The following is a 26,721-nucleotide window of genomic DNA, read 5'->3' on the forward strand; positions in this document are numbered from 1 at the left end:
GGGATGTGACGTTGTGACATTTGTGCGTGGCCACAAAGCCCCTTTCACCCCGATGTCCACGGCATGGGTGTTTCCTCTGCCCCCTCCTGGGTCCCAGACTCAGGTAGCCCAAGGGCTGGACCCTGGAGCCTCCCTCAAGCCAACAGATGTCACCTACTTCCGCTCCTCACAGACTTGCAGACCTGGCAGCACATGGAGTAGACGAGGCAGGCGGTGGCTGCGCTGTCCACCCCGCCACTCAGGGGCAGCAAAAACCCCCCCTGGAATGGACCAACCAAACACAGTGTAAGCAGAGCCTCGGAGAAGCGGCATGCCCACGGACCAGCCAAGCTCCACCCACAGACCTCAAGGAGGCGCCCACAGAAATGCACGTGGGTGTCGGCACTTTCCACGGGGTCAGGACAAATGCCCACACGTGGCAGGATTAATGGATTTTTCAGAGGGAAAAGAGACACTTTGCTGTGGGGCGTGTCTGAGCTGATTCCACTGATGAACTGCAGAGACGTGGGGTTACAATGCTGGCGAGATGGCGAGCGTGACCCTGGATGCCGACAGGCTGGGTTTTGCCGAGCCTCCAAAGGTGGAGCCGACCCACCAGCCACTGTGCCCACCTTGCCTCTGGCTAGTGCAGACTAAGCTCACCATGGAGGCAGAGTGATGAAATGCTTTTTGTCATTTGCATTAAAAAAAAAAAGAAAAAATCCCTACCCTGCCCCAGAATAAAACCAGACCAACCAGTAGAACAAGCAAAGTGGGCTCACTAGAAACTGGAAGTCTTACCTGTTGGCTTCGTCTTAAAAAATCCCAGAGCCAGCAGGCAGGTCCAAGGCTGCAGGGCAATCAGAACATGGAGCCCGGAGGCGGACGCCCCGGCCCACAGCCCCCAACAACCCACCCAAGCAGGCCCCAGGAGGCTGCAGTGCCGGAGTCAACGCTGGGCTCTCAGGACGCCCGTCTCTGCTTCAGGCACCTCGTGAGAAGGGACGCATGTGATTCCAAAGACAGCCCCGGGACGTGGGTATTATCATCATCCTCATTTTAAAATGGGGACACTGAGCCACAGAAAGGACAGTGCCTTGGGGCCCAAGGTCACAGCACGGGGAAGGAGTAGGACTGGGGGTCACACCCAGGAGGTCTGGCTCCAGCATCCATGCCCTCAACCCAGGGGAGGCACAGCTGCCTCCTGCCAAGTCTCCACCCAGGCAGGTTCTGAAAACCCACTGCATGACCTCCAGGAGTCCCCACCCCAGAGGTGTGGCCACGCGGATGCCAGGTCCTTCCCAGGGGTCGGGGCCACACACCTTATCTCCTCCTCAGGGCTGTGGTATTTCCACTCGATGGGCTCAGAGACGGGTGCCAGGAGGTCCTCATGGCACGAGAGGGCAAAGTCCACCTTCACTCGGGGGTAGGGGCTCGCCCTGCTGGCCTGGCAATGGAGATTCAGACAGGATGACTCCCAGCTTCATGGAAACCCTCTGGGTCCCCGGGACCGACAGGCAAGCAGGACTCCATCAGCCATGTCAAAACCACAGCGAGGCCGCCCTCACTGCCACAGGGATGGCGAGGAGCAAAACGACCAATGGCAACAGGTGTTGGTGAGGGGCGAGAAACCGGGGTTCTCATACCCGGCTGCCCGGAACCCACCACGGTGCAGCCATGTGGCAAACGCTCTGGCAGCTCCTCAAAAGGCTCAACAGAGCCAGGGGTGGTGGCTCACACCTGTAATCCCAGCACTTTGGGAGGCCGAGGCAGGTGGATCACCTGAGGCCAGGAGTTCGAGACCAGACAGACCAATATGATGAAACCCCCGTCCCTACTAAAAATACAAAAATTAGCCAGGCATGGTGGTGGGCGCCTGTAATCCCAGCTACTCAGGAGGCTGAGGCAGGAGAATTGCTTGAACCCACGCGGCACAGGTTGTGGTGAGCCGGGATCGCACTGTTGTACTCCAGCCTGGAGTGAAACTCCGTCTCAAACAACAACAACAACAACAAAAAAAACCATAAAAAATGGCTAACAGAGTTACCATAAGACCCACCCAGCCAATTCCACTCCTGGATAGACACACCCAAGAGAAATGAAAACACGTGTTCCCTCCAACAAAAGTACATGTATGTTTGTAGCAGAATTATTCACGATAGACAGAAAGTGGAAGCATTACTGGTGCCCATCAGTGGATGAGTGAATAAACACAACGTGTCCATCTCCGCTACAGAACACGCTCTGACCACACAAAGGGATGAACTACAGTCGCTCCCTGTATCTGTGGGTTCTACACCCGCAGATTCAACCGCACACAGAAGATACGGTAATCGCGGGATCTGAAGCCCATGGATACAGAGGGCTGACTGTTCGTGTCAGTGAGCTCTGCAGGGGGCACTGTGGGACACAGGCATCCCTGCAGGGGATCGGTGGAGGCTGAGGCTCCCGGATCCAACCCCTGTGGATACCGAGGGGTGGCTGCACCCGACACATAGATAAACCTTGAAAACAGCACAGTAAAGTGTGGGAAGCCATACGCTATGTGATTTCATCCCAATGAAACGTCGAGAATAGGCAAATTCATGAAGACAGAGAGTAGACTTGTGGTTGTCAGGGGCGGAGGAGGGGAACGGGGTGGAGTTTCTTTTTGGGGTAATGAAAATGCGCTAAGATTGTGGCTGCATAACTCCATGAGAACCCGAAAAAGCACTGAATTGGGTGCTTAAATGGATACATTGGGTGGTATGGCAAATACGACTTAATAAAACTGCTATGAAAACAAAGGCTGGGTGTGGTAGTTCACGCCCGTAACTCCAACACTTTGGGAGGCCAAGGTGAGAAGATTGCTTGAGCCCAGGAGTTCAAGACCATCCTGGGCAACATAGTGAGACCCTGTCTCTACAAAAGAAAAAAATTAAAAACTAGTTGGGCATGGTGGCATGTGTCTGTTGTCTCAGCTGCTTGGGAGGCTGAGGTGGGAGGATCACTTGAGTCCCAGAGGTCCAGCCTGTGGTGAGCTGTGATGGTACCACTGCACTCAAGCCTGGGAGACAGAATGAGACCCTGTGTCAATCAATCAACAGCAGAAGAGTCCGCTCTGTGACGAGCATCACACTTCTTCAATGTCTGCAAAAATCACTGTCTCACGACAGCTGCACAGTTGGATATCCTATTTGTGATGACATCCTGCAGAAACGCAGAGCTCCAGGCTACCAGCAGCAGGACCTTGGGCTGCAGGAGGGGCGTTACTTGCATCCCAGTGTCTCAGACACAGGCTCACTTGTGCCTTGGACCTTGCCTCCGACTGCCGAGGTGGGGACCAGCCTTGGCTGCACACTGTGTGCCTGTTTCTACTGCGCTTGCCACCCCCCACCTTGAGGCCTTCCTGGGCTCCAAGGCTGCTTGGGTCTTCCTTGTGTGGCAGCCCCTAGCACACTGACCGTCTCGTCGGCCTCTCCGCCTGCCTGTCCCCAGCTCACCCCAGCTCAGGGCCTGGCTCAAGCAGAGGACGATGGGGAAGCGATGGAAGCAGGTTCCGTCTACAGCACCAGCCCTTTCCACACTTGGGAAGTCCGGAACTTCCCGTTGGACTTTTCAGGCACTGCACTCTCATGGCCGCCACCAGGCCCGCACGAATGGGGCCACTTTCCACATCTTTGAGGAGCGTCCCACACAGTTGTCTACTGCAGCACTCACCGCCAGGTTTCGAGATGAAATCTCCGCCCTATAGCTCCGGACGTCCTCCAGATCCAGCGTGGCCGTCAGGACTTCCTGGGGAAGGAAATTTCAAAGAGAACCCGTGATTTCCCGTTTATTCCACTCCCACGTGTAAACTGGCCGCTGTCAAAGGTGTGTCACACCTTCTAAAGCAGGGGCTGAGACCCCTGAATTCCTGGGGGCCCAGGGATGGGACAGATGACATTGAGGCCAACCCACAGCTCTTCCCCCTCACTGTTGCCACCAGAACCTCCACTGCATTCAGACACTTGCCAGTGACCCACTGATCACGGCACAAGACACCACCCTATAAGACACCCCCCTGTCAGTAGGACACCTCCTGGTCAGTAAGACACCCCCGTCAGTAAGACACCCCCCTGTAAGACACCCCCGTCAGTAAGACACCCCCTGTCAGTAAGACACCCCCCCGTCAGTAAGACACCCCCATCAGTAAGACACCCCCGTCAGTAAGACACTCCCCTGTGAGTAAGACACCCCCGTCAGTAAGACAGCCCCCGTAAGACACCCCCCTGTCAGTAAGACCACCCCCCTATAAGACACCCCCTGTCAGTAAGACACCCCCCCGTCAGTAAGACACCCCCGTAAGACACCCCCCGTCAGTAAGACACCCCCGTCAGTAAGACACCCCAGTCAGTAAGACCACCCCCCTGTCAGTAAGACACCCCCCTGTCAGTAAGACACCCCCATCAGTAAGACCACCCCTGTCAGTAAGACCACCCCTGTCAGTAAGACCACCCCTGTCAGTAAGACCACCCCTGTCAGTAAGACCACCCCCCCGGTCAGTAAGACACCCCCCTGTCAGTAAGCCTCTGCAGGGGACTTCTGGGAATGTCCCTCTCATCAAAAAGACACACAGGGAGCCAGGGCCCCTTTGCTGCCTCTGCATGTGGCTGTGTGAAGATGGGATGGCTGGAGCTGCTGCAAACATCCCGTGCCCAAGAAGAGAGGCAACCTGAGACTGAGGCCAACACAGAGGAGGGCGGAGCTGGAGGACAACCTGAGAATGAGGCCAAACACAGAGGAGGGCGGAGCTGGGGGAGGGCAGAGGCAGAGCCACAGGCCCAGTATCCATGCCAGGGTCCTGGCCCGGACGTGCTGCCTGTGTCACAGGAGGTGACACTGCCTTGCCTTTGAACCTGGCTGTGGGGGATTCTGCCAATTGCAGTGTATGCAGAAATGAGGTTTTAACTCAGGGGTTATTCCTTCATGAAAAAATACCTTTATCAAATTGTGTTCCTGAGTGTTGCCTTGCTAAACGCAAGCGTGGGACAGCGGGAACAGCACCTGCACCACTGTGGTGGTTCACAGGATGGCCGTGGCCACCTTGCGCGCCCCTCACTCCTACTGCTGTAACAGGGGGCCAGACCTGGCTGGAGATGCCCATGAAGACAAGGAGACCGATTCACGCATCCTGTGGTTCCCTGGCTGCTTTCCAAAGTGATGGCACTGTGGCCACCAAGCTTCCATGCAGAAAGCCACGGTAAGTGTGAAGCCATAAAACAATGGAGATGGGGGAGGTGAGGATTGTTCCATGAGAAGGTGGCTCCATCCCACTCTCCCCAAGGCTAGGTTAACAGCCTTCCATATTGCAGCCTGACTCCAGGTACACAACAAGCCGGAAAGCCCAGGGGATTAGGAAGACCCTAAGAAACATGGGCCCGACGAGGGGGATCGGCGGGTCTGTTGCTCGAGCGGGAGGCAGAAGGGGAGACTCTCAAATGATTCCACGTGTCACAAGACTTCTGTTGATGATTTCAGGTGCACCATGGAGGACCTGGCAGAGGGCAGTGTCCTGAGCCTGAGGACAGCACTGCCACTCTCAATGCAGCAGACCTGTGGCTGTAGCCTAGGACAGAGATCTCGGGCCACATCAGGAATTCTAGAGACAACAGCTCCTGGATTCTAGTGCATGAAACAACTGCCTAGTGCTCACTAAAAATGCAGACCCCTGAAGACTCCGGTTCGGGGGCTTGATGTGGGGCCAGGAACCTGCGGGGGTCCTGGGGCAGGTGATTCCCAACACACCTGCCAATCAACACGACCGCCAACGTGCCTGTGGCTGTGGCGTGGGGAACGGGGAGAGGACCACACTTCCCATCAGCAGAAACTTAATCCTTCTCTTCAAAGCCCTTCCAGCTCTGTCGTGGTTAACGATGAAGAGCAAGGAGGCCTGCAGGGACGCTGTCACGTGGAAAGCAGGGCCTGGAGTTGAGACGGCCACATCCTTGCCTGCCCCCTGTGCAAGAAACCCCTGAAAAGACCGTGGAATTCTTTTTCAGGGTGAAGTTCACTCGGTCCACTTTGAAACTGGTTTGGTTTCGTAACCGCCTCCGTGCTGACCGCGCCTATGCTGTGCGGAAAGCACCAGACAGAATCGTGAGGATGGGAACGCAGGGGCAGCAAAGCAACGAAACCGCTCAGCCAGCCTCTCAGAGTCGGTGACGCCAGGACACAGGCTCGCTCTGCTCCTGCGAAGCCAGCTGCAGAACTTGTCTCCTGTGCTACCGCCTGCCTCGGTGAATCTGACGCTTTAATGCCGCTCCCCAACAAGAGTAGAGTGGAACGCGTCGGGTCCAAAGGCGAGTCCTGCGACGCTGTGTGCGGGAGGGAGCGCTGGGGACCCGCGAGGGGTCTGAGCCCGAGAGTGGGGATGCTCCCACCCACGTCGGCTTGGGGCAGAACTAAAAGTTACTTTTTGTTGTATTTGTGCACTCGGGATTGATTTCCATTTTTGGCAATAACAGCTCGTTTTTTCTTGTTTGCTTCAAAAACCGAAAGGGAGGCCGGGTGCAGTGGCTCACACCTGTAATCCCAGCACTTTGGGAGGCCGAGGTGGGTGGATTGCCTGAGCCTAGGAGTTCGCGACCAGCCTGGGCAACACGGTGAAACCCTGTCTCTACTAAGTAAAGTACAAAAAATTAGCCGGGTGTGGCAGCAGGCGCCTGTAGTCCCAGCTCCTTGGGAGGCTGAGGCAGAATTGCTTTAACCCGAGGGGCGGAGGTTGCAGTGAGACAAGATCGTGCCACTGTACTCCAGCCTGGGCAATAGAGCGAGACTCCGTCTCAAAAACAAACAAACAAACAAAAAACTGAAAGGAAGAGTGGCCCAAACCTCTCCCAGGACTTTCCACCTGTGGTCTCTTCTCTGTGGAGGAAGTTCGCGCCCATCGCGGTAACGATCACCTGGGAAGCCCTGCCCCGTGCTAATGCGCATCTTTAGACGCAGAACGTGCAGAGCTTTCATCAGCTTCCCAAAGGAATCTGGGGCTCCAACAAGGTCCTGAACCCCATTCCAAGCGGCAGCTCAGTTGCTGGTGAGGACTGTGCCAGGCAAGGTTCTTAGCTTTGTTCTGTGTTATCTCCTTCCTCTGAGCACCCACATATCTGTGTCGCTTCAGGATAGCAATGGCGCTTCCAACCTGTAACTCACAGCTTCCCCAGGGCTGTCCCTCACGCAGCTGGCCACTGTGTGCTCAGAGAGCCCCATAGAACAAAGCCTCGCTGACCAGAGTGTCCTGGGGTCTCCACTCCTGCTTCCCCGGACTCAGGGACAGCGTGGTGTAAGGCCTTAGATGAGTATATGTGGCCTCAGCACCCGGGGAAGAATGGCGGGGCCTTAAACGGCCTCACCATGAGCTCCCCTGACGGCTCTGCTCCTGAGGATAAGGCCCCCTCACCAAACACGGGATCCCTAGACCTGTCTCGGGGGCCATGGAGTCTGCTCCTTTCAAAGGAGCGGCTCTGGTTCCCTGCCAGCCCTTGGAATTCCAACAAACCAACACCACCCTCCCACAGCGCCAGGCGGCACCCGTCCTCTCGGCACCACAGAGCCTGCCTCCCACCGCGGGCTGTCCCCTTGGTTCCTGAGTGCACTCCCACCTGGCCCTGCGGGGCACGGAGCCCTCCTCCCGCACTGTGGGTACGCAGAACTCGTAAGCTGCCTACAACCTCAACCGTCCAGTACCATGTGCCGTGTGTCGGGGTTCGGCTATCCTCAGACCCGAGGGTGGGAGGTTCCCCCCTCACCAACCAGGTAAATCAGAGGCCATCAGAGCGGGCGGGACCCCCGGGGGCTTCTCCACAGGGGCCCTCACTAAGCACCCGGCTTAGAGGGGAGGGCCAGGAGCTCGGCCTCTGCACAGGGAACCCTCCCCCAGTCACGTCCAGGCCCGTTCATTACCACGTCATCCAGAGAGAACTGGGATCCTTGAGCGAAGACGCTTCCGTTCATGGCGATCATGGCGCAGCCGTCGTAGTAGAGGCGGTCCCCGTCACAGCCCTTCTGGTTGGCCAGCAAGTAAATCCCACCGTTCTGGAAAAGGCAGAGCCCACAGCAGAGTGGTCAGCTGTGGTCCACCGCCCTCGCCTGCCACCTGCCCGCGTACAGGAACGTCCCCCGAGTCCCGCGAGGTCATCATGAGCGGCCCCACCACCGCCGAGATAACGCGCAGGTGTAGGGAAGCACAGACCCGTGAAGCTGCGGCGAGCCTGGCCTTGCTAGGCGCCAGGCTCTTCGTAAAACATGTGTTTTTGCTTCATAACAACCCTACAAGGCAGACCCCGTCACCTCTCTGAGGCATGATGAGGTTCAGACAAGCCAAAGAAAGCTCCGTGTGATGAAGCCAAGATTCAAATGCGGCTCAGCTAAACCCACACCTGCAACGTGAAGGACGAACCAGCACCGCCGGCTGCACGTCTCACTGCCCAAGAGCAGGAGCAGCAAACATACGGGTGTTCCCTACGCCCCGCCATCATGCCAACGAACAAGGAGCACGTCCTGGTTCCTGGTCACAGCAGGGAGGGTGACGGGGTCGGCTTCCTGGGGTAGCTGCGCGGGTGAGATGGGCTGTGCCAGCGAAGCCCCGGGGGGCAGCAGGGCACACTTGTTGAGTCCAGGCCGTAATTACAAGCCCGGAACGTCCATCTTGTGTGGGCCCAGCCCTGCAATGGGCACTGAGGATGCAGGAGTGCTTGAGATGCAGTGCCTACCCCATGGTGCACGCTCCCTGGCCCAACCCCTACCTTGCTGGTGGCCATAGTCACGAGATCCACCCTGGTGTTGGCTTTGCGCAGCACGTGGTGACTGCCCGAGGCATTGGTGATGATCTCCACTCCATCCAGGCCCATGTCGATGTGCGGGCTGCGGGCAGAGGCAGGTGAAGAGAAGAGGCCACCAGACTCCTCTAACCCAGCCTCCCGGGCGGCCCCTCACACTTTCCCATGGCAGCTCCCGGCCGATGGCCCCAGGAGGTCTGCAGTCCCAGGTCCTCCCAGCTGGCCCATGTGAGGTGGGTGATCGGACAGCACAGGGGCATGGGGCTCACCTGTGGGGTGTCCAGAGCTCCTCACAGATCTCACTTCCAATGCAGGTGTCCCACGTGGCCAGCACCGCATCTCCGAAGGGCGCAGTTTCCTGCCGTCGGAAGAGAAGAGTGCATAAGATTCATTGGTCACGCCCTGTCTGGGCCACAAACACTACCTAGGGCCACACACATCCTGCAGCCACAAGAGCTGGAGTTGGCTCTGGGCTCTCGCACATTCTGAAGAGGTGGGTGCCCTGCGGCTGCACATGGGACACTGGGTGGTGCCAGGAAGAGGAGCCTTTAGGAGCCTATGTGTGGAATAAGGGGATGCCTGTACTCTGAGCAGCCAAGGGGCACAATGTCACGGTCACCGATGGGGTTGCCAATCGGGGCCAGCGGCTTCTGAAGTGCCCCTGTTCTGTGATCACACTGAAGCAGCTGCTGCCCTGTGTTGATGAAACTCGGCCCCCACTCCCAGCCACAGAGCAGCGGCTGAGAGGGGACACCAGGGTGCCTTCCCTTAGAATTCAAAATTGAGAACAGGGCAGTTTGCTGTCGGTCTAGATAACACTTAAACGTAGGAACACAGCCCCTGGGGGCGGAGAAGGCTGTCTTCTGCCACAAGGAGGACACCAAGAGGAGGAAGCCAGTGTGAGCAGGGAAAGGGAGGAAAAGCAGCCCCAAGGCCAGGAGGAGCCGCCCTGGCTGTTGCCTGGCCCGCAGCCCCCCTCGCTACAGGAATCTGCCTCCTTTGTCTGTTTCAGACCTGTGCGCACTGTGGTGCCTTCCGTTACCTGGATCCCAAAGGGTTCCCGCCCCACCCGGTCCACTGTTGCCTGAGAACAGCGACAACCGACTGAAAAATGGGCTCCACACCCAGGGACTCGCCTGCTTTGTCAGGTCCTGTATCATCCGAGGCAGAAGGTACTCCTCCGTGTGCCTGGAGAGGAAAACACCAATGATCTGAGGATGAGCATCTCAGGACAAATGAGGAAGGGCAGCTACATTTAAACAAAACTCAAACTGAACCCTCCGAACTGATGAACTGGCAAAGGAACTGCCAAGCGTTCCCCCAGTGCAATAAACAATTGCATGAAGGTAAAGAGTATGAAGGTGGCTTGAGGAGACTACGTGACATCGTGGTGGGCTGGGCTCTCCGAGCATCAGGCTGTCTCAGTTTCCCCACACGCTCATGGTCATCTTTACGGAGAGATGTGTCACAGGGGATTCGCTGAGAACTGGCCACGCTGCCCCATGGAGAAATCCGGGTGGAATTCCTGACTGCTGTTACTGAATCAGAAAAATCATGTGGCATTAACCCGAAACACAATGACAAACCCGTACATCCTTGGAATAAAATGATGCTCTCAATTCGAGAGATGGGGAGGAGGGTTTAATACCAACTTTAGTGCAAGGTGTCCCAAGACACTCCACCAAGAGGCGGAATCTTCAAAATAGACGGTTCACGTATTTGACTTCCAACAGGCTGTTACAAGATGCGCCACTCAGACTTGCAAGAAACTCTGTTTCCTTTTTGCTTTCTCAGAATTCCCAGGAGCCTTCTGGGCATGGTTTTAGTAGCTCTCTTTACTTAAGAAATGTTAAAAGTTGAGAAACTGAGTCAATGATGTCTTTCCCCCTCATTCACGTAGGGAACGGGGACATGAAGATACCCTACAGACCTCCAGGCTGCCTTGGCATCCCATAACGAGCACTCAGTTCACCCTCTATAGCCTGTTGATGGCGATGCTGCTGCACCAACATGCATTTTAAACGCAGGAACCGTCCAAACATCTCTCCCTGCATCTGCACCTTTCCCTCGACTCATGCAAAGACCCCCCGGGCACCAAAGACCCAGCAGGACGGGCATGCACCCAGCCTTGCCCCTCACTGCAGCTGTGCTCCACGGCCAGCACACACCTTGAGAATGGCTCTCTGCAGGCAAGGACCAGGCCTTAGTTATGTTTTCCTAAGAGGACCTGGAACCTGGAATGGCACCTTGAGCCTGCCAAGTACTCTTTACTAAAACAGGGGCATGGTGAACACGACCATTTCTTGTCATCATCTGGCACAGCTCCCAGAGGATTAGAAACCTCACCTTTTGGCCAGGCGCGGTGGCTCAAGCCTGTAATCCCAGCACTGTGGGAGGCCGAGACGGGTGGATCACGAGGTCAGGAGATCAAGACCATCCTGGCTAACCCGGTGAAACCCCGTCTCTACTAAAAAAATACAAAAAACTAGCCGGGTGAGTTGGCGGGCACCTGTAGTCCCAGCTACTCGGGAGGCTGAGGCAGGAGAATGGCCTGAACCCGGGAGGCGGAGCTTGCAGTGAGCTGAGATCCGGCTACTGCACTCCAGCCCGGGCAACAGAGCGAGACTCCATCTCAAAAAAAAAAAAAAAAAAAGAAACCTCAGCTTTCTCTAAGCGAACCAAAATGTGCAGTTGCTTCTGGTGGGCTCCAGCCTCACCTTCCTGCCACCCCTTCCACAGGGATGAAAGGAATACCATCCCAGAGGGCCCAGTGTGACACCTGACACTGAGGTATTCATGAGACAAACGGAGAAGGAGGAACAGGAGCCCCACACTTACGCTCTGAAATCCTAGAGACAACATCAACTGATAAAAGGTCTCAACAAAAGCACAAATAAATGACGGGAGATAAGTTGACAACTAAGAAAAGATTTTGAAAAGTCTTAAAATGCTTGCAGATACGAAAAACAAAGCACAGGATAGAGCCCCGTGAAGAGCACTGCAGAGAAGACAAATTCAGGGGAATAAAACTGCCAGAAAAAAATGCAAATACATGATGGTTAGAAAGAAGATGAAAGATAAGGCAGGCAGACACAGACATGTCACTTGCCCACCATCGAGGTTCCGGAAGAACAGAACGGAAGCAAAAGAACAAAAGCCTTTGGAAGCAGAAAATAGGTCAACTTTTCCTGAAATAAGAAGACCTGAATGTGAAGTCGAAAAACCTTACAGGGTATAATCAAACATGATGAGAACCCCCAAGCCATTTGCTGGAGCTACTGAACCTCCAGAGTCGTAGAGATATCCCACAGGCACCTCGGCAGGAAAAGCTGGTTCCTGCAGAAGCAGCACTAAAATCTGGTTGGCCACAGACTTCCTTTATGGATTCGTTTTATTGCAAAATATGTTACGCAAAAGAGTACAAAGGCACACATGTGTAATTAAAGGATATTAAAATAAGTCCAGTGCACACAGTACCCAGGTGAAGGAGCAGAGCATCGCCTGGACCTCGGAGCTCCCACCGTGTGATGCTCTCTCCTTGGAAGTGCTCCCCGCAACAAATCTCGCCTATCTTTGGACTTCAACCCAGGTGCGCTGATATGGTCTGGCTGTGTCCCCACCCCAATCTCACCTTGAATCGTAGCTCCTGTGATTCCCACATGCTGTGGGAGGGACCCGGTGGGAGATAAATTAACCACAGGATGGTTTCCCCCAAACTGTTCTCATGGTAGTGAGTCTCAGGAGAGCCGATGCTTTTATAATGGGTTTTCCTTTTTGCTTGGGTCTCGTTCTCTCTTGTCTGCCGCTACGTAGGATGTGCCTTTCGCCTTCTGCTGTGATTGTGAGGCCTTCCCAGCCACATGGAACTGCGAGTGTATTAAAGCTCTTTTTCTTTATAAATTACCCAGTCTTGGGTATGTCTTTATCAGCAGCATGAAAACGGACGAACAGGGTCTCATTCTGTCATCTGGGCTAGAGTGTAGTGGCACGATCGGGGTTTGCTGCAGGCTCAGTCTCATGGGCTCAAGTGATCCTCCCACTTCAGCATCTCAGGTAGCTGGTGTTGGGAACAGGCCCCCAAATGTGGCCATAAACAAAATCTCTGCAGCACTGTGACATGCTCATGATGGCTATGACGCCCAGGCTGAAGGCTGTGGGTTTACCAGAATGAGGGCAAGGAACACCTGGCCCACCCAGGACGGAAAACCACTTAAGGCGGTCTGGAACCACAAACAATAGCATAAGCAATCTGTGCCTTAAGGACATGTTCCTGCTGCAGATAAGTAACCAGAGCCCATTCCTTTGTTTCCTGTTTTAGTTAATCTATAATCTATAGACACAATGCTTATCATTGGCTTGCTGTCAATAAATATGTGGGTAACACTCATTCGTGGCTCTCCACTCTGAAGGCTGTCAGCCCCAACTCCCACTCCACACTCTATATTTCTGTATGTGTGTGTCTTTAATTCCTCTAGTGCCACTGGGTTAGGGTCTCCACAACCCAGCTGATTGCGACAGCTGGGACCACAGGTGCACATCGCAACGCCCAGCTGATTTTTGTATTTTCTTTGGTAGAAAGGGGGTTTCACCATGTTGCCCAGGCTGGTCTCGAACTTCTGAGCTGGTCTCGAATCCTGAACTTCTGACTGCCTTAGCCTCCCAAAGTGCTGGGATTACAGGCATGAGCCACCACGCCTGGCCTTTCTTTTGGTCTTCATGAGTATCTTAGCTATTCGTGGCCTTCTGCTCTTCCATGGAAATATTGGAGCCGGTTTATTGAATTTCCTGTTCAGATTCTTATGGAAACTACACTGAATCCATAGATCAACTTAGGGGAGATGAATGCTTTTCACACTGTGCCTTCCTTTTCACATACGCAGGCAATCTCCATTTAGCTCAGTAGTTGTTAATGCCCTCCCATAAAATTTTATCACTTTTTCCCATACGGGGCTTACACATCTCTGGTTATAGTTATCCATAAGCACTTTGGCTGCTGGAATAAACAGTATCTTCCTTAAAGTTACACGTTCTGACTGAATGTTGCTGGTAAATGAAAGGAGCCTGACTTTTGATTGGTTTTATCATCCAGCAAACTTGCCAAAATGTATTGTTAATTACAATACGGTTTCAGTCTATTCCTGGATTTTCATTTGATCCAGAATAACGACCTCTGTCCTTTAATCAAATTATTGTGTCCATTTTTATTTGTAGTGATTACTGACAGATTTATTCTGTCTTCTGTGCTATCTCTGAGTCCCACTTTTTCTACTGGACTTTTAAAGAACTCACTTCCTTTTATGCTTCATTTGGAATTATTTCATTTTTTCCTTTTTATTCTTATTTTCTTCTGCCTGCTACTTTGACAATCATATGTTCTGTATCTTTCCTTTTAGTGGTTACCCTAGAAACTTTATGTGTATTTCACCTAAAGTCAAAAATTGATCAGTATCTTTACCCTCCTACAGAGCATTGCCCTAATTTACACGCACAGCTGTGCAGCAATTTAGGGCTGGCCGATTTTCTACTACATACTAGACATTATGTTTCGTACAGTCCCGTTTGTTTACACATATCCACAAATTTATCAATATCCCTTTTCACCAATCCTTTTGAAATTTCAAGGCTTCTGCTAGAATAATTTTCCTTCTGCCTAACGTACACGTTCAGAATTTCCATTGAGTCTTTTAACGATAAACTGTTTTTGCTTGTGTAAAAATGTCTTGATTTTGTCCTTGTTCTTAAAGGATGCATTTGCTGATTCTAACATTCCCGGCTGCCGGTGACTCCCTCCTCGGATTTTTTCCAGCCACCGTCTCCTGGCTCCAGGCTTTGCCACGACGAAGCAGGAGTTGCTCCAGCTGCTCAATCTTTGTGGGTGATTTCTTTTCTCCTTCTGGCTACTTTCGAGAATTTCTCTGTGTCTTTAGTGTTCTGTGGTTTCACAAGAATGTTTCTAGATGTGACTTTCTGTTTGTTTATCCTGTTGAGATCTGTTGCAGTTAGTGTATCTGAGAACAGCATCTTTTAAATATTGTGTGGATGTTTCCATCTTCTTTCAAATATCGCCTCTTCTCCATAACCTCCGTTATCTCCTTCTGAGACAGGGATTCCACCCTTGTTATCCACTTTCACTCTTTGCTCATGTTTCTTAATGTCTCTTAGGTTTGCATCAGATTTTCTTTAAGGCTTAAATTCTAGATAATTGCAGGGAGAGGTCTATCTTTCAGTTCCCTACCTCTCTATTCAACTATGTTTAACTTACGTGTTATTCATCCACATTATTATTTGGCTCTTTTTCTAACTCTGATTGTCTGTTTCTTACCTTTTGAGCTTCTCATCGATTTATTTCAGTGTATTAGGAACACTTATTTTCTATTCTGTGTCGAGCTTTCACGTCTGCATCTACTGTATTTTTTTGCTGGTTCTTACTCGTTGTGCCTTATTTCCTTGTACATTTTATGATTTTGGACTGTGAGTTTCTCATTTTCTATAAATGTCACATCTAGAAATTCTGAGCAGCCTGGATTGAAGGTGAATTTCTCCAGAGAGATGTCTGTTTGCCCACGCCCAGCATCTGCGGGTGCTACGGTAACTTCTGGAAGGTCTATTGCCTGGAGACTGGACACTTCCTGAACTCATCTTGGGTGCACACGGAATTAACTTCTTCTCCTGAGTCTTATTATACTACACAGGTAGGGAGGTTTCCAGCACAAAGGCTGTCAATTTCTAGGCAACATTTCTCCCCCTCCACCAAGCACCAGGTTGAGGAAGGCATGTGTTCAGCCTTCTCTCTCTGTGCAGTGGGCTTATGTCTCAGTCACGGTTTTAATGTGAGCCGACTATAGTGACAGCATACGGGGGTGTCTCCTACTGGATCTCCTGCCCATCCCCCCACCTCCACTTCCATGGAGTTATCATCAATAAAGCTCAAGGTCTCCAGGCGTAGGAAAACCCTTGGGGCAAAAGCCAGCTTTGTGCCCCGGGTCTTACCCTTGTTTCCCAGGGTCTCTGGTTTCACTGCTTTTAGGCTCAATGTATTCTGTACTTTCCTGCCAGCTCAGTGGTGCACATTTGAAAATGAGACATAAATGCAGACACACTGTATCCTGCATATTGATGGCTTCGGTCGTGAGGGTCATTCCGGTTCTGGAACTGCCCTGGAGTCAGAAACGGCAAAGCAGCAGAGGAGTGAGTGGCAGACAAGAGCAGTCAACGATTCCACCTGCAAGACAGAAAGTGAACCGCGAAGGGGCAGACATCTCTCCGCCTGTGCTGGCAGAGATGATGAAATTACAGCCTTGGAGCCTGCAGAAGAGAGTGGCCATGAGAAGCAAAGCCGTCCGCCCACGGAGACCTTGCAGCCCGTGCCTGACAGCACCAGGCTCTAGAGGGCGGGGTGAGACAGAGCCGGAAGCAGAGGATACCTGGACCACTTCCTGGGCCCAGCACATCATCCCACTGGGGACCAGAGTGCACCAGACACTGGGCACCAGAACACTAGGCTCGGGAGACAGGGGACAGGGAAAGGGGCGGTCTTGAGGTCTAGAGGCTGAGGATGGGGGCGCGTGTTAAGTGAAAGCCCAGGTGGCTGAGTGTAGGTGCTCAGCCTAGGAGATCAAAAGACAGCTTTTTTGTTTTTGTTTTTGTTTTTCTTCTGGAGAATTTACAAAGCAAAGATTTACTTTATCTTCACCTCAACATATGCTAGAAAGACATGGGATAAACTTAACATCCATTCTCAATTTTTAAAAATCTGAAGTAAAACTAGCTATAGATAGATATAAGCCCCAATCAAATGCAGAAACATGAAGAACTTTCCAAGGAAAGTTGGGAAAAAGACGAAACTGCCCCTTAGCAAAGAATTTTGCTCCAGAAATGATCTAGTACACCGTTCTAGAAATGCTGGCCAACAAAAGTTAAGAAAATGAACCAAGAGGTGTAAATACTGGAAAGGAAAAGGAAAATTAGTTGCATATTATATAAGTTTAACTTAAAAGAAAAACTACAAAAATCAGCAGACTAACTAACAGACACAATAGGAGAATTTAATGAGGTGGTCAATTACAAAAGCAACACAAAAATCAAGTTTTCCTACATAAAAATATTAACCACTTAAAAATATAATATTAAAGAATTCATTTACAATAACAACAATAAAAAACAGAAATAACTGTAGTAAAAATAGAGAGTAGAATTTCTCAACTGGGGCAATTTTGCCCCCCAGGGGACATCTGGTAATGTCTGGAGACATTTTTGGTTGTCACAACTGGGAGTATCTGTGGGGAGACCAGCTATGCCAGTAAATGCCTGAGGATGCACGTGGCAGACACCCCATGATGAAGAATGACCCAAAGGTCAACCGGGTGACGATGTGAAACCTGACATTCAGTATCATTCGAGATGGAAGTGACACTTCACCTAACATGACATCCCTGACTGATGACTGAGAGTTCCACGTGATCTGCACTGAACCTAGCTGCAATTTAATCAGCAGCATCAAATCAGGCATATAAGGGACTGGCACCAGGGGGTGGAGACCCTAGTCCATGTTTCTGTGCATCCTCTGCTTGCAGAGACCTGATCAGATGAGGAAGCCATGAGTATGGAGCCCCAGATGTGGAGAACAATGAACAATTGTTCTGAGGGCACGATGACCTCCACAGGCACAATGACCTCCTTCCGCAGTGGCTCCCACAGTTCTACCTCATCCCCAATGTAGCCCCCTCCAGCACAACCCTATAACACCTCCCTCCAGCCCCCGCCTCTCTGCAGACAGCCCCTTCTCTGCTGTGCTGCCTGTTGCAATCTTGCAAAATATTTTCCTACTTTCTCTAATCAATCTGCCTGTCTTCGCCTACAACTGTCTTGGTAAATCCCTTCACTGCCTGCACCATTGGCCCCAGCTAGTCCATATCCCTGACACTGCTGAGGTAGAATAGGGTCTGGGGGCAGGGAACCTGAGCACTTCCTAGAACTAAATCAAAGGAAAAACCCCAGCTTTCTAAGACCAAGTAAATAACTTTGTAACTAATTCAGAGAGGAAACACCTCTTTATTTGCATAGTGTGTACACCAAGTAAATAACCTTGTCACTTCACTTCAGCCTCTTTATTGACATGGGGCCCACACCAAGTAACCAATGGGAAGCCTCTAGAGGATATTTAAATCCCAGAACATTGCGTAACCGGGCCCGTGAGCCTTGCTGGGGCCGCTCCCGTCCTGTGGAGTGGGCTTTTATTTTCATTCAGTCTCTGCTTTGGTTGCTTCATTCTTTGTTTGCTTTGTTTGTGCTTTTTGTCCAATCCTTTGTTCAAAATGTCAAGAACCTGGACACCCTCCACCAGTAACACCCCCATGATCCGGACCCAAGGCTACACACAGCGAAGGTGCTTAACACACATCCCGGAAGCGGTCCAGCACCCGACTCACCGACTCCTCGACCACGGGGTGAACCAGCGTAGCTCGCGGTAGTTGCCTTCGTTGGCCAAGGCCATCTTGGGTCTGATGAGCAGGATCTTCCTGCAGGCAGAGGAACAAAGCCGTGCACACCGGGCTCCTGAGACAAACATGTCACTGGCGGTGGCCACTGCCACCGGGGGACAAGGTGATGCCGTGTACAGTTGGCTCAAGAATGGGGCCCCGAGCAAATCTCTCTCCTTATCTGGGCTTCCACTTTCTCTCTCTGACTCAGGTCTCCACGGCTGCATCCGTTCCTGACCCTCACAGTGAAGCAGCTAAGCCCCAGCAGGTGTGCACCTCACCAGCAGCTGGTGACCAGGCGCTCCAGGGAACTCGCTCAGCAGGACTGGCTTCCAGGTCACAAGGACCTGTGTCCCCACACCCCCACCCTCTGCATCTCTCTCTTTCTGATACCTGATGATGCCTGTCTCGGTGGTGGCTGAGACCCAGAGAAGCAAAGGCACCTGGGTCACCTGCCTGGTGCATCAGCTCTGACTAACCCGGGCACTTCCAGAAGCAGCCTACCAGTAATGGGTCCCCAGGGCAGCACCCTCGGCTGAGAGCCAGGGAGAGGCCCCAGTCACCCTCCCGGGGGCGGGGGCAGGGAGCCTACCTGTTGAGGAATATCACTCTGCAGTTGTAGCGGACATTTCGGTGCATTACAGGCCTGCAGGAGAGAGGGGAGGTACATGCATGTCTGCCCAGTTATGAAAACACAGAGCATGCGGAGGCAGTGGCTGGCTGCAGCTCTGGAATCATGCATTTTACTTTAATATGAAGCTTCCTCCGATCCCTTCACAGAACTGCAAGGCTCTTCTGTTGGCACCCTCAAATCAAAGCTAAAATGAGCCGAGATGGTTCTGCCACCCAGGCAGCACTGACTCTAAGCCTAGAGGAGCTTCTTCTCAATGAACAGCAACTTCTTTCCACCACAGGGTTCTTCCCTCTCCTCCTGAAATGTTCCAGCCTCTGCTGCCTCCTCCCCTTCCCCCTCCAAATTGCCTTGTGCTAACCTGAGGTATCCACTTTCCAGCACTTGTCCGCCCTGAGCTCATTTCCACCCACCACCTGGGACATGTGGAACCCTTCCATTCGCCACTCGAGGCCGGCCCTTTCTCAGGACTGGGCCTTGGCTTCACACTCCTATCACCTCGCTGACACCCTATCATCTCCCACTGCAGATGAGGGGACCACAGCAGGAGAGGGCGACCTGGCTGGGGATACTCGCACGGGGACCAGAGTGACCCGACAAGAGGCTCTGGCCAGAGCAGGGCAGCACAAGGGAAAGATGACCCGGACAGGAGCGCTGAGAGGACGCAGTGTCGGAGAGAAGCACAGGCGCCTGCCGGGGGTGTGATCCGACCGCAAAAGTGTTTCGGGGGAAGAAAAACCAAACGTGGATGGTGTGGAGTTCCGATTCCAGCCTTGCCACTGGCTGAGTAACCGGTGTGAACCCAAAAGTATCTGAGACAGGTCTCAGTCCACTTAGAACATTTATTTTGCCAAGGTGAAGGACACACACCTGACACAGCCCGAGGAGGTCCTAACCACACGTGCCCGCGGTGGTCGGGGCACAGCCTGCTTGTACACATTTCAGGGAGAGAGAAGATGTCACTCAATACGTGCTGGATGGGCACTGCTCGAACTGGAAAGGCAGGACCAACTCGAGGCGGCCGGGGATGGGCTTCCAGGCCATAGGTGGATTTAAATGGTTCTGATCGGCAATTGGTTGAGTTATTATCAATAGAAAGGAACGTCTGGGTTATGACAGTGGGTTGTGAAGACCAAAGTTTTATGATGTAGATGAAACCTCCGAGTAGCGGGCTTCAGAGGGAACAGACTATAAATGTTTCCTATGAGACTTAAAGTCTGTGTTGATGTTCATGCTGGTCAGCTCTTCCAAAAGGAAGGAGGGGAAATGAGGCCTGTCTGATCCCCGATCACCACCGACTCCCCGTCATGGCCTGAACCAGGCTTTCAGGTTAACCCTGGAGGGTCCCTCTGAGAGAAGCAGTTCATTCAGAGGGTTGGGAGGACCTTAGGATTTTATTTCTGGTTGACAACAGCCTCGACTCTTCCTCCCAAAAATGGGGATGAAAGGGTGAGATGCATGCAGGGGCACCACTGCCCGTCCCTGTCCTGGCTGCAGCCCCCGTCCTGGCTGTGGCCACCATGAGCGACTCACTCCATCATGGCTTCTGTTCCTCCTCTCTGACGTGTTCTGGATTCAGGACCCCACCAGATCTCATGTCCAACTGTAATCCCCAGTTTGGAGGTAGGGCCTGTGTGGGCGGAGTTCTCATGCATGGCTTGGCACCATCCCCTCCGTGCTGTTCTTCTGACAGGGAGTGAGTGGGTTCTCGTGAGATCTGGTCGTTTTAAGAGTGTGTAGCAACTGGGTGCAGTGGCTCACGCCTGTAATCCCAGCACTTTGGGAGGCTGAGGCAGGCGGATTACAAGGTCAGGAGTTCAAGATCAGCTTGACCAATCTGATGAAACCCTGTCTCTACTAAAGACACAAAAATTAGCCTGGTGTGGTGGCGTGCACCTGTAGTCCCAGCTACTTGGGAGGCTGGGGCAGGAGGATCGCTTGAACCCGGGAGGCAGAGGTTGCAGTGAGCCGAGATCGCACCACTGCACTCCAGCCTGCGCGACAGAGTGAGACTCTGTCTCAAAAAGAAATAAACAAATAAAAATAAAAAAGTGAGTAGCGCCTCGCCCCTCTCTCTCTTGCTCTTGTTCTTGCCACAGAAGATGCCTGACGAACACAAACTTGTTCTCACTTAGACAAAGTGTGCCCAGAGTGTGAGAGAAATAGATGTTTTCAATAAAATACGAGCCCTCCGTGAATATCTGATCTCTAAGTGGAGTAAGTCACCAGGACAAACTCAGAAACAAACTAAAGCAGATCAGGGCGACGCTTTCACCACGTGAACGTTTTACCACCGGACACATAAAACAAAGTTACACACCAAACGACGCACCGGGAGAAGGATTTTTACCTTACGTGGGAAGGGACTGACATGTTTCACATGTCAAGGACTCAAAATAAATGAGACACAAGCAGTTGTAGGCAAAAAAGCAGGTAACTCTCGAAGAGTGTTACAAACAACCAACCAACAAACAAAAAAAGTTCAACTCCGTAAGTGAGCAAAGCAAATAAATAAGACAGTCGTTTTTAAAAAAGTATTCACCACTCTGTTTCTTTATTTTGTTTATAAAGGCGAATCCCTTGTAGGGCAGAACTAAGGATGGTGCACCTGCAACCACAGAGGGCGGGAACCCAAATCAGCACCCTCTTCCTGGAGGACCATTTGAAGAAACAGTGCAAGATGGAAGTTATCAATGACATTATGATAAAACTCTTGTTTTGTTCATTGGAGCCTCCAATCCAGAAAAACGCTAGATTTCAAAAGAAAAAAATACCTTCAAATATGATGGTTACAATTTTTAAGTGTAAAAAGTAGAAAAATGAAAAGAGGATTATAAACTCAAAGTCAGCAGAGGAAAAGTTTGAGCAAAAATGAACCAACAAAAGACAAAACCCAAAAAGAACCAGCCTGGGCAACATAGCGAGACCCTGTCTCTAGGAAAAATTAAAAAAGAAAACAAAAAAAACACCAGCCAGGTGTGCTAGCGTGCACCTGTAGTCCCAGGTACTCAGGAGGCTGAGGCGGACGGATCACTTGAGCCCAGGAGGTCGAGGCTGCAGTGAGCCAGGATTGCACCACAGCACTCCAGCCTGGACAACAGAGTGAGAATCTGTCTCAAACAAACAAACAAAAACGAAAAAAAGAAAACCTAATGAGTAGAAAACTTGGTGAAGTGAAGAGAGTAAGTCCATGTGGTCGGCTGACTCTCAGCCCCTCAAAGATGTCCCCATCCTAACTGCTGGAGCCTGCGACTGTGTTTTGTTACCTGAGACGTTGCAGGGGTGATGAGGTGACAGGCCTTGAGATGGGAGATGATTCTGGACAATCCGGGCCAGCTAGCATAATGGCAAGAGTCCCCATAAGAGGGAGGGTCAGAGGAGAAGCTGTGACAACAGAAGTGGGGGTCGGGGCGACGTCACAGCTGGAAGAGGCCACAGGCCAGGGAAGCTAGAGAAGGCAAGGACACAGATCCTCCTGGAGAGTCTCCAGAAGGAACCAGGCTTGCTGCTGACCCACTGACACCTTGACTTCTGACCTTCAGAACCATTAGATAAAAGACTGGTGTTGCTTGTGTGTTTTGTGTCCATGGTAATTCACCAGAGCAGCAAAAGGAAACTAAGAGAGTCCACAGGACCAATTAGCATCATCCATGTGAACAGAGCCTAAAATTCCCATCCGTGTGCTGCTTAGAAGAGGCCCCACTCCATAAATGTCATGGTGAGGGTTGGATGCGAGTGGCGGGAGAATATGCGCCAGACAGATGCCAAGAAAGAAGTGAGCCAAGATGCCATCTCCATGCCGGATGAGGCGGGGCTGAAGGAGACGTAAAGGACTCGATGCAAAGCCCAGTGAAAGGCGACAGCGATGCAGAGCGCAGCAGACACCAACAGAGCATGTGCAGAGGCCTCCACAGGGGACAGCTATGCAGAGTGCGGCACAGACACCAGCACAGTGAGTGCAGAGGCCTCCACAGGGGACAGCTATGCAGTGTGCGGCACAGACCCCAGCACAGTGAGTGCAGAGGCCTCCATAGGGGACCAGCTATACAGAGTGTGGCACAGACACCAGCACAGCGCACACAGGGCCCTCCACAGGGGACAGCTATGCAGAGTGTGGCACATAGCGGACCAGCTATGCCACAGCACAGACACCAGCAGAGCGTGTGCAGAGGCCTCCATAGGAGCAGCTATGCAGAGCACAGCACAGACAACAGCACAGCATCCTCCACAGGGACCGGCTATGCAGGGCACAGCACAGACACCAGCATGGTGCATGCAGAGGCCTCCACAGGGTACCAGCTATGCAGAGTGCAGCACAGACACCAGTACAGCATACTCCATAGGGAACCCGCTATGCAAAGCAGGGCTCAGACACTAGCACAGCATGTGCAGAGGCCTCCATAGGGACCGGCTATGCAGGGCACAGCACAGACACCAGCATGGGGCGTGCAGAGGCCTCCATAGGGACCGGCTACGCAGGGCACAGCACAGACACTAGCACAGCGCATGCAGAGGCCTTCCTTGTGGAGCTACACATATGCAGCCTAAGCCATGGGAACCACGTGGCGACATGCAGACATGGAATGAGCCCCAGGGCTCCCCATGATGTGAGTCAAGCTCTCTGCATGCAATGGGGTGAACGCTGCATTCCCCTTTGTGTGGAGTCTGCTGATGTGTGCATGGGACTTTCCGGAAGAACTGACACATCCTGCTTCCGGGAGCTACCTCCTTGCAGGGGAAATGAGGTGGCGTACGGGGCTGAGATAGGAACAAAACCCACTTTTCAAGCATAAGGCCTTTGGTATCCCTGGACACGTGGACGTTCCACACCCTGGATGGAGGCTGGTTGGGTGGGTCATGCCCTTGAGCCTGCCTTTGTCCCGGGCTTGCCCTTCCACACTCACACTGGCACTTACATGCCCACGTCGCAGATGATGTCCTGAGTGACGGGAGACTCCAGAAGGGCCGCCAGGACTTGAAACGAGTGCAAGAGGGTGTCCGACTCGTAATAATGATCCCAGCATCCGTAGCCGCTGCAGAGAGAGTGAGAAGGTGAGCTCCAGAAACAATTCAGGTGAGCGGGCTGGGGCAGGGCCTGTGGGCCCGTCCAGTCTGAACGTGTCTGGGGGCCGGGGCTCAGGTGTTTTCTCAAAGCCTACCAGGTGATTCCAGTGAGCATCCAGCATAAGACCCACCACCCCAGCACAATGTGCTTTAATGAACGTGATAGAGCATGGCCCCTGCTCCTCTCTCTGAGTTTTAAGTTACTACAAAAAATCTCTCATATCAGGAAGCGCCTGTCCTTGGGTTTCCTTTTAACCATTAATGTGGCCCAAATGACACTGATCGACAAGAGAAGAACCCCAAAGAAACAAAGCTGGACCCACAGAAATCCATTATTTGGCAAAGATCACTAATAACCATTCAGAAACACCACCCACAAAGCTACCCCTGAGTTTCTTGCTATAGATGTTTGTAGTCGGCTGAATGAAGGTAAAAAGGTCTGTCCACATCCCAACCTTAGAAACCTACAAATGCAACCTTATCTTAGAAAAAGAGTCTGCTGATGTAACGAAATTAAGTATCCCAAGATGAGATCACCCTGGCTTTTGCAGGTGGGCCTAAGTCCAATGACAAGTGTCCTTGTAAGATAAAGGAAAGGAGAGACAGGGAGAACAGGAGGCGGCAACGTGAGGACGGAGGCAGAGATGGGAGCACGGAGGCCACAAGCCAAGGAGCACCTGGAACCACTAGGAGCTGGGAAAGGCAGGAGGGACCCTCCCCAAGAGCCTTTGGAGGGAGGCAGGCCCTGCTGCCATCCTGATTTTGGACTTCTGGCTTCCTGAACTGTGAGAGAATACATTTCTGTTGCTTTAAGTCTCTAGTTTGTTTCTATTTCGGCATCCGCAGGAATTCAATAATCCGTGGTGTCATTAAATGTGAAGGCTGGGTTGCTTACTATTGGGGTTCCCATAATACAATATAGAGCATTTGTAGAACACTTATAACTCTTCAAGAAGTTCTCCTTTCTACTACGCCATCAGCCTGGAAGGCACACTTTAAATGCCCAGCAAACCTCACACACGCTCGCATAAACCCCAGAACCGGCAATTATGATTTTTAGTATCTGGGAAAGCACTGCTCTCTGTGCTGGCTCTGCTAAGAGGAAAAGCCCAGTTCTCAGATACAAACGGTATCCAGGAGATGCCCCAGTAGGGAACGGAGTCCTGAGATGTCCGTTCTCCTCCAACGGATCCCTGTTTCGTGGGTTTTCATGCCCTGTTGGCGTCCTGGCCCACATGTGAAACCAAATAACATAATAACACCACACGTCCCTCTGCATGGCGTCCAGCGACCAGAGGCCTCTCACCCCTTCGACGGGCCAGCAGCTGGAGGAGCAGTTTATCGCAGGCGCTGGTCAATCCGTGCCCGGGGCTATTTGGGTGGCAGCCATCCCTTTCCAAAGCCTCCAGCACCGACTCAAAGGAAACAGCTGACGTTTCTAGGTGAGAGGGTCTCTGGTCCACAAGTCAGCCTGCTCTAGGGCCACTGGGCCCTCCCTGTGTATCAGGTGCTGGACCCCTAACCAGTAAGAACAAGAGGCGGTGTGCTCAGTGAAGTGACGTCCCTCCTCTCCTGCCTCGGTTTCCTCTTTGTAAACTGTTGGAATATTTCATAGGAACCTGCTCAGCAGGTTGTGAGCTATATAGAGCCCTGCTCAGCTGGGCCCCTGTCCCTGCTGAATGCAAATATTCCATCCCAGGGGCCTTTAGTTAGACATCCTCCCATTTTCAAAATGAAACAGGTCCATATTTGGAGGAAAGAGAGAGGTGGATATAACTTTTATAGAAGAGAGAGACTAGGACGAAGAAAGAAAAGAAGAGTTAAACTCTAAGCATCTGGGCCACATCAGGCCGGGGGACTGGGCTGTCACCACTGCAGCTCTTCCAGGGCAAGCAGCAGACAGGACATGAGGATCACGCTCCTGGACCAGCCCAGGAGAGGTCAGGCTCACGAGATGATCAGGCCTTGAGTCCGGCCCAGGAGAGGATCCGGCCACAGGGCCAGGAGAGGATCGAATTTTTGTGACCTCAGACTACCCAGAATCCTAGATCCCTTGGCACTTAGGTGAAGAATTTCTTAAAGAATCAATCAAATGAAGACAAATTAAAGAACAAAGTAAACATTCTTGGATATTATGGGAGAAACAGCCCTATTTGAAGGTGGGATTCTAAGGAGAGAAATCGACCTAATAAAGGAAAGGAACTTGGAAGGACTTAGAGAAAGATGCCTCTGGACTCACACAAAACCTCCTAAGAGAAGACAGTTCCTGCTTACTCTAAGTCCAGAAGCAAGAACACACACTAAGGCAGGAGACAAAGACTGAAGAGGGACTTCCAGATTCCACAATGGGTCAGGGGCCTAAAGACCAACGGGAAACTAGCTGAGCACAGATGGCAGCTGACATCCAAAATGAGAAAGGACTATCGCTTACAAGAGACCTACAATGTGGCTACTTATTGTTTTTTGTTTTTGTTTTTGTTTTTAAAGAAGGGACAAGAAGGGAAATAAGCAATCAGTTTTCCTGATTTTTACAAAAAGGCATATAAGAAATGATGACTTATGCTTGTTTTGAGATCACGGAATGAAAACCAAAGATATCTTGGTCCTCAGGCTGTTATAACAAAACACCTTGGACTGGGTAATTTATAAGCAACAGAAATGTATTGCTTACAGCTCTGGAGGCTGGGAAGCCCATGATCAAGGTGCTGGCAGATTTGGTACCTGGTGAGGGCTGGTTCTCTCCTTCTGTGTCCTCACGTGGTAGAAGCGGCCA

General features: G+C 52.0%; 1 protein-coding gene across 4 annotated transcripts in view; it reads right to left on the bottom strand.

Annotated features, from left to right (window-relative positions):
- NADSYN1 (NAD synthetase 1) overlaps window positions 1-26,721 on the bottom strand; it is a 47,897-nt gene that overhangs the window by 18,784 nt on the left and 2,392 nt on the right. For 2 of the 4 annotated variants that reach the window (XR_013403417.1, XM_028833085.2), the window contains exons 3-14: window positions 23,801-23,917; window positions 18,846-18,899; window positions 18,203-18,292; window positions 15,765-15,931; window positions 9,911-9,962; window positions 9,044-9,132; window positions 8,742-8,859; window positions 7,900-8,031; window positions 3,679-3,753; window positions 1,302-1,426; window positions 781-829; window positions 158-260 (exon numbers count right to left, since the gene is read on the bottom strand). Coding sequence is in view for 2 of the 4 variants with exons in the window: in XM_028833085.2 (XP_028688918.2) it covers window positions 158-260; window positions 781-829; window positions 1,302-1,426; window positions 3,679-3,753; window positions 7,900-8,031; window positions 8,742-8,859; window positions 9,044-9,132; window positions 9,911-9,962; window positions 15,765-15,931; window positions 18,203-18,292; window positions 18,846-18,899; window positions 23,801-23,917 (1,171 nt within the window). In the remaining 2 variants the exon portion in view is untranslated. The remainder of the gene's footprint in view (window positions 1-157; window positions 261-780; window positions 830-1,301; window positions 1,427-3,678; window positions 3,754-7,899; window positions 8,032-8,741; window positions 8,860-9,043; window positions 9,133-9,910; window positions 9,963-15,764; window positions 15,932-18,202; window positions 18,293-18,845; window positions 18,900-23,800; window positions 23,918-26,721) is intronic. The other 2 variants (XR_013403418.1, XM_015113399.3) reach the window with 1 other exon arrangement.

Source organism: Macaca mulatta, chromosome 14 (assembly GCF_049350105.2).
Source record: "Macaca mulatta isolate MMU2019108-1 chromosome 14, T2T-MMU8v2.0, whole genome shotgun sequence".
NCBI lineage: Eukaryota > Metazoa > Chordata > Mammalia > Primates > Cercopithecidae > Macaca > Macaca mulatta.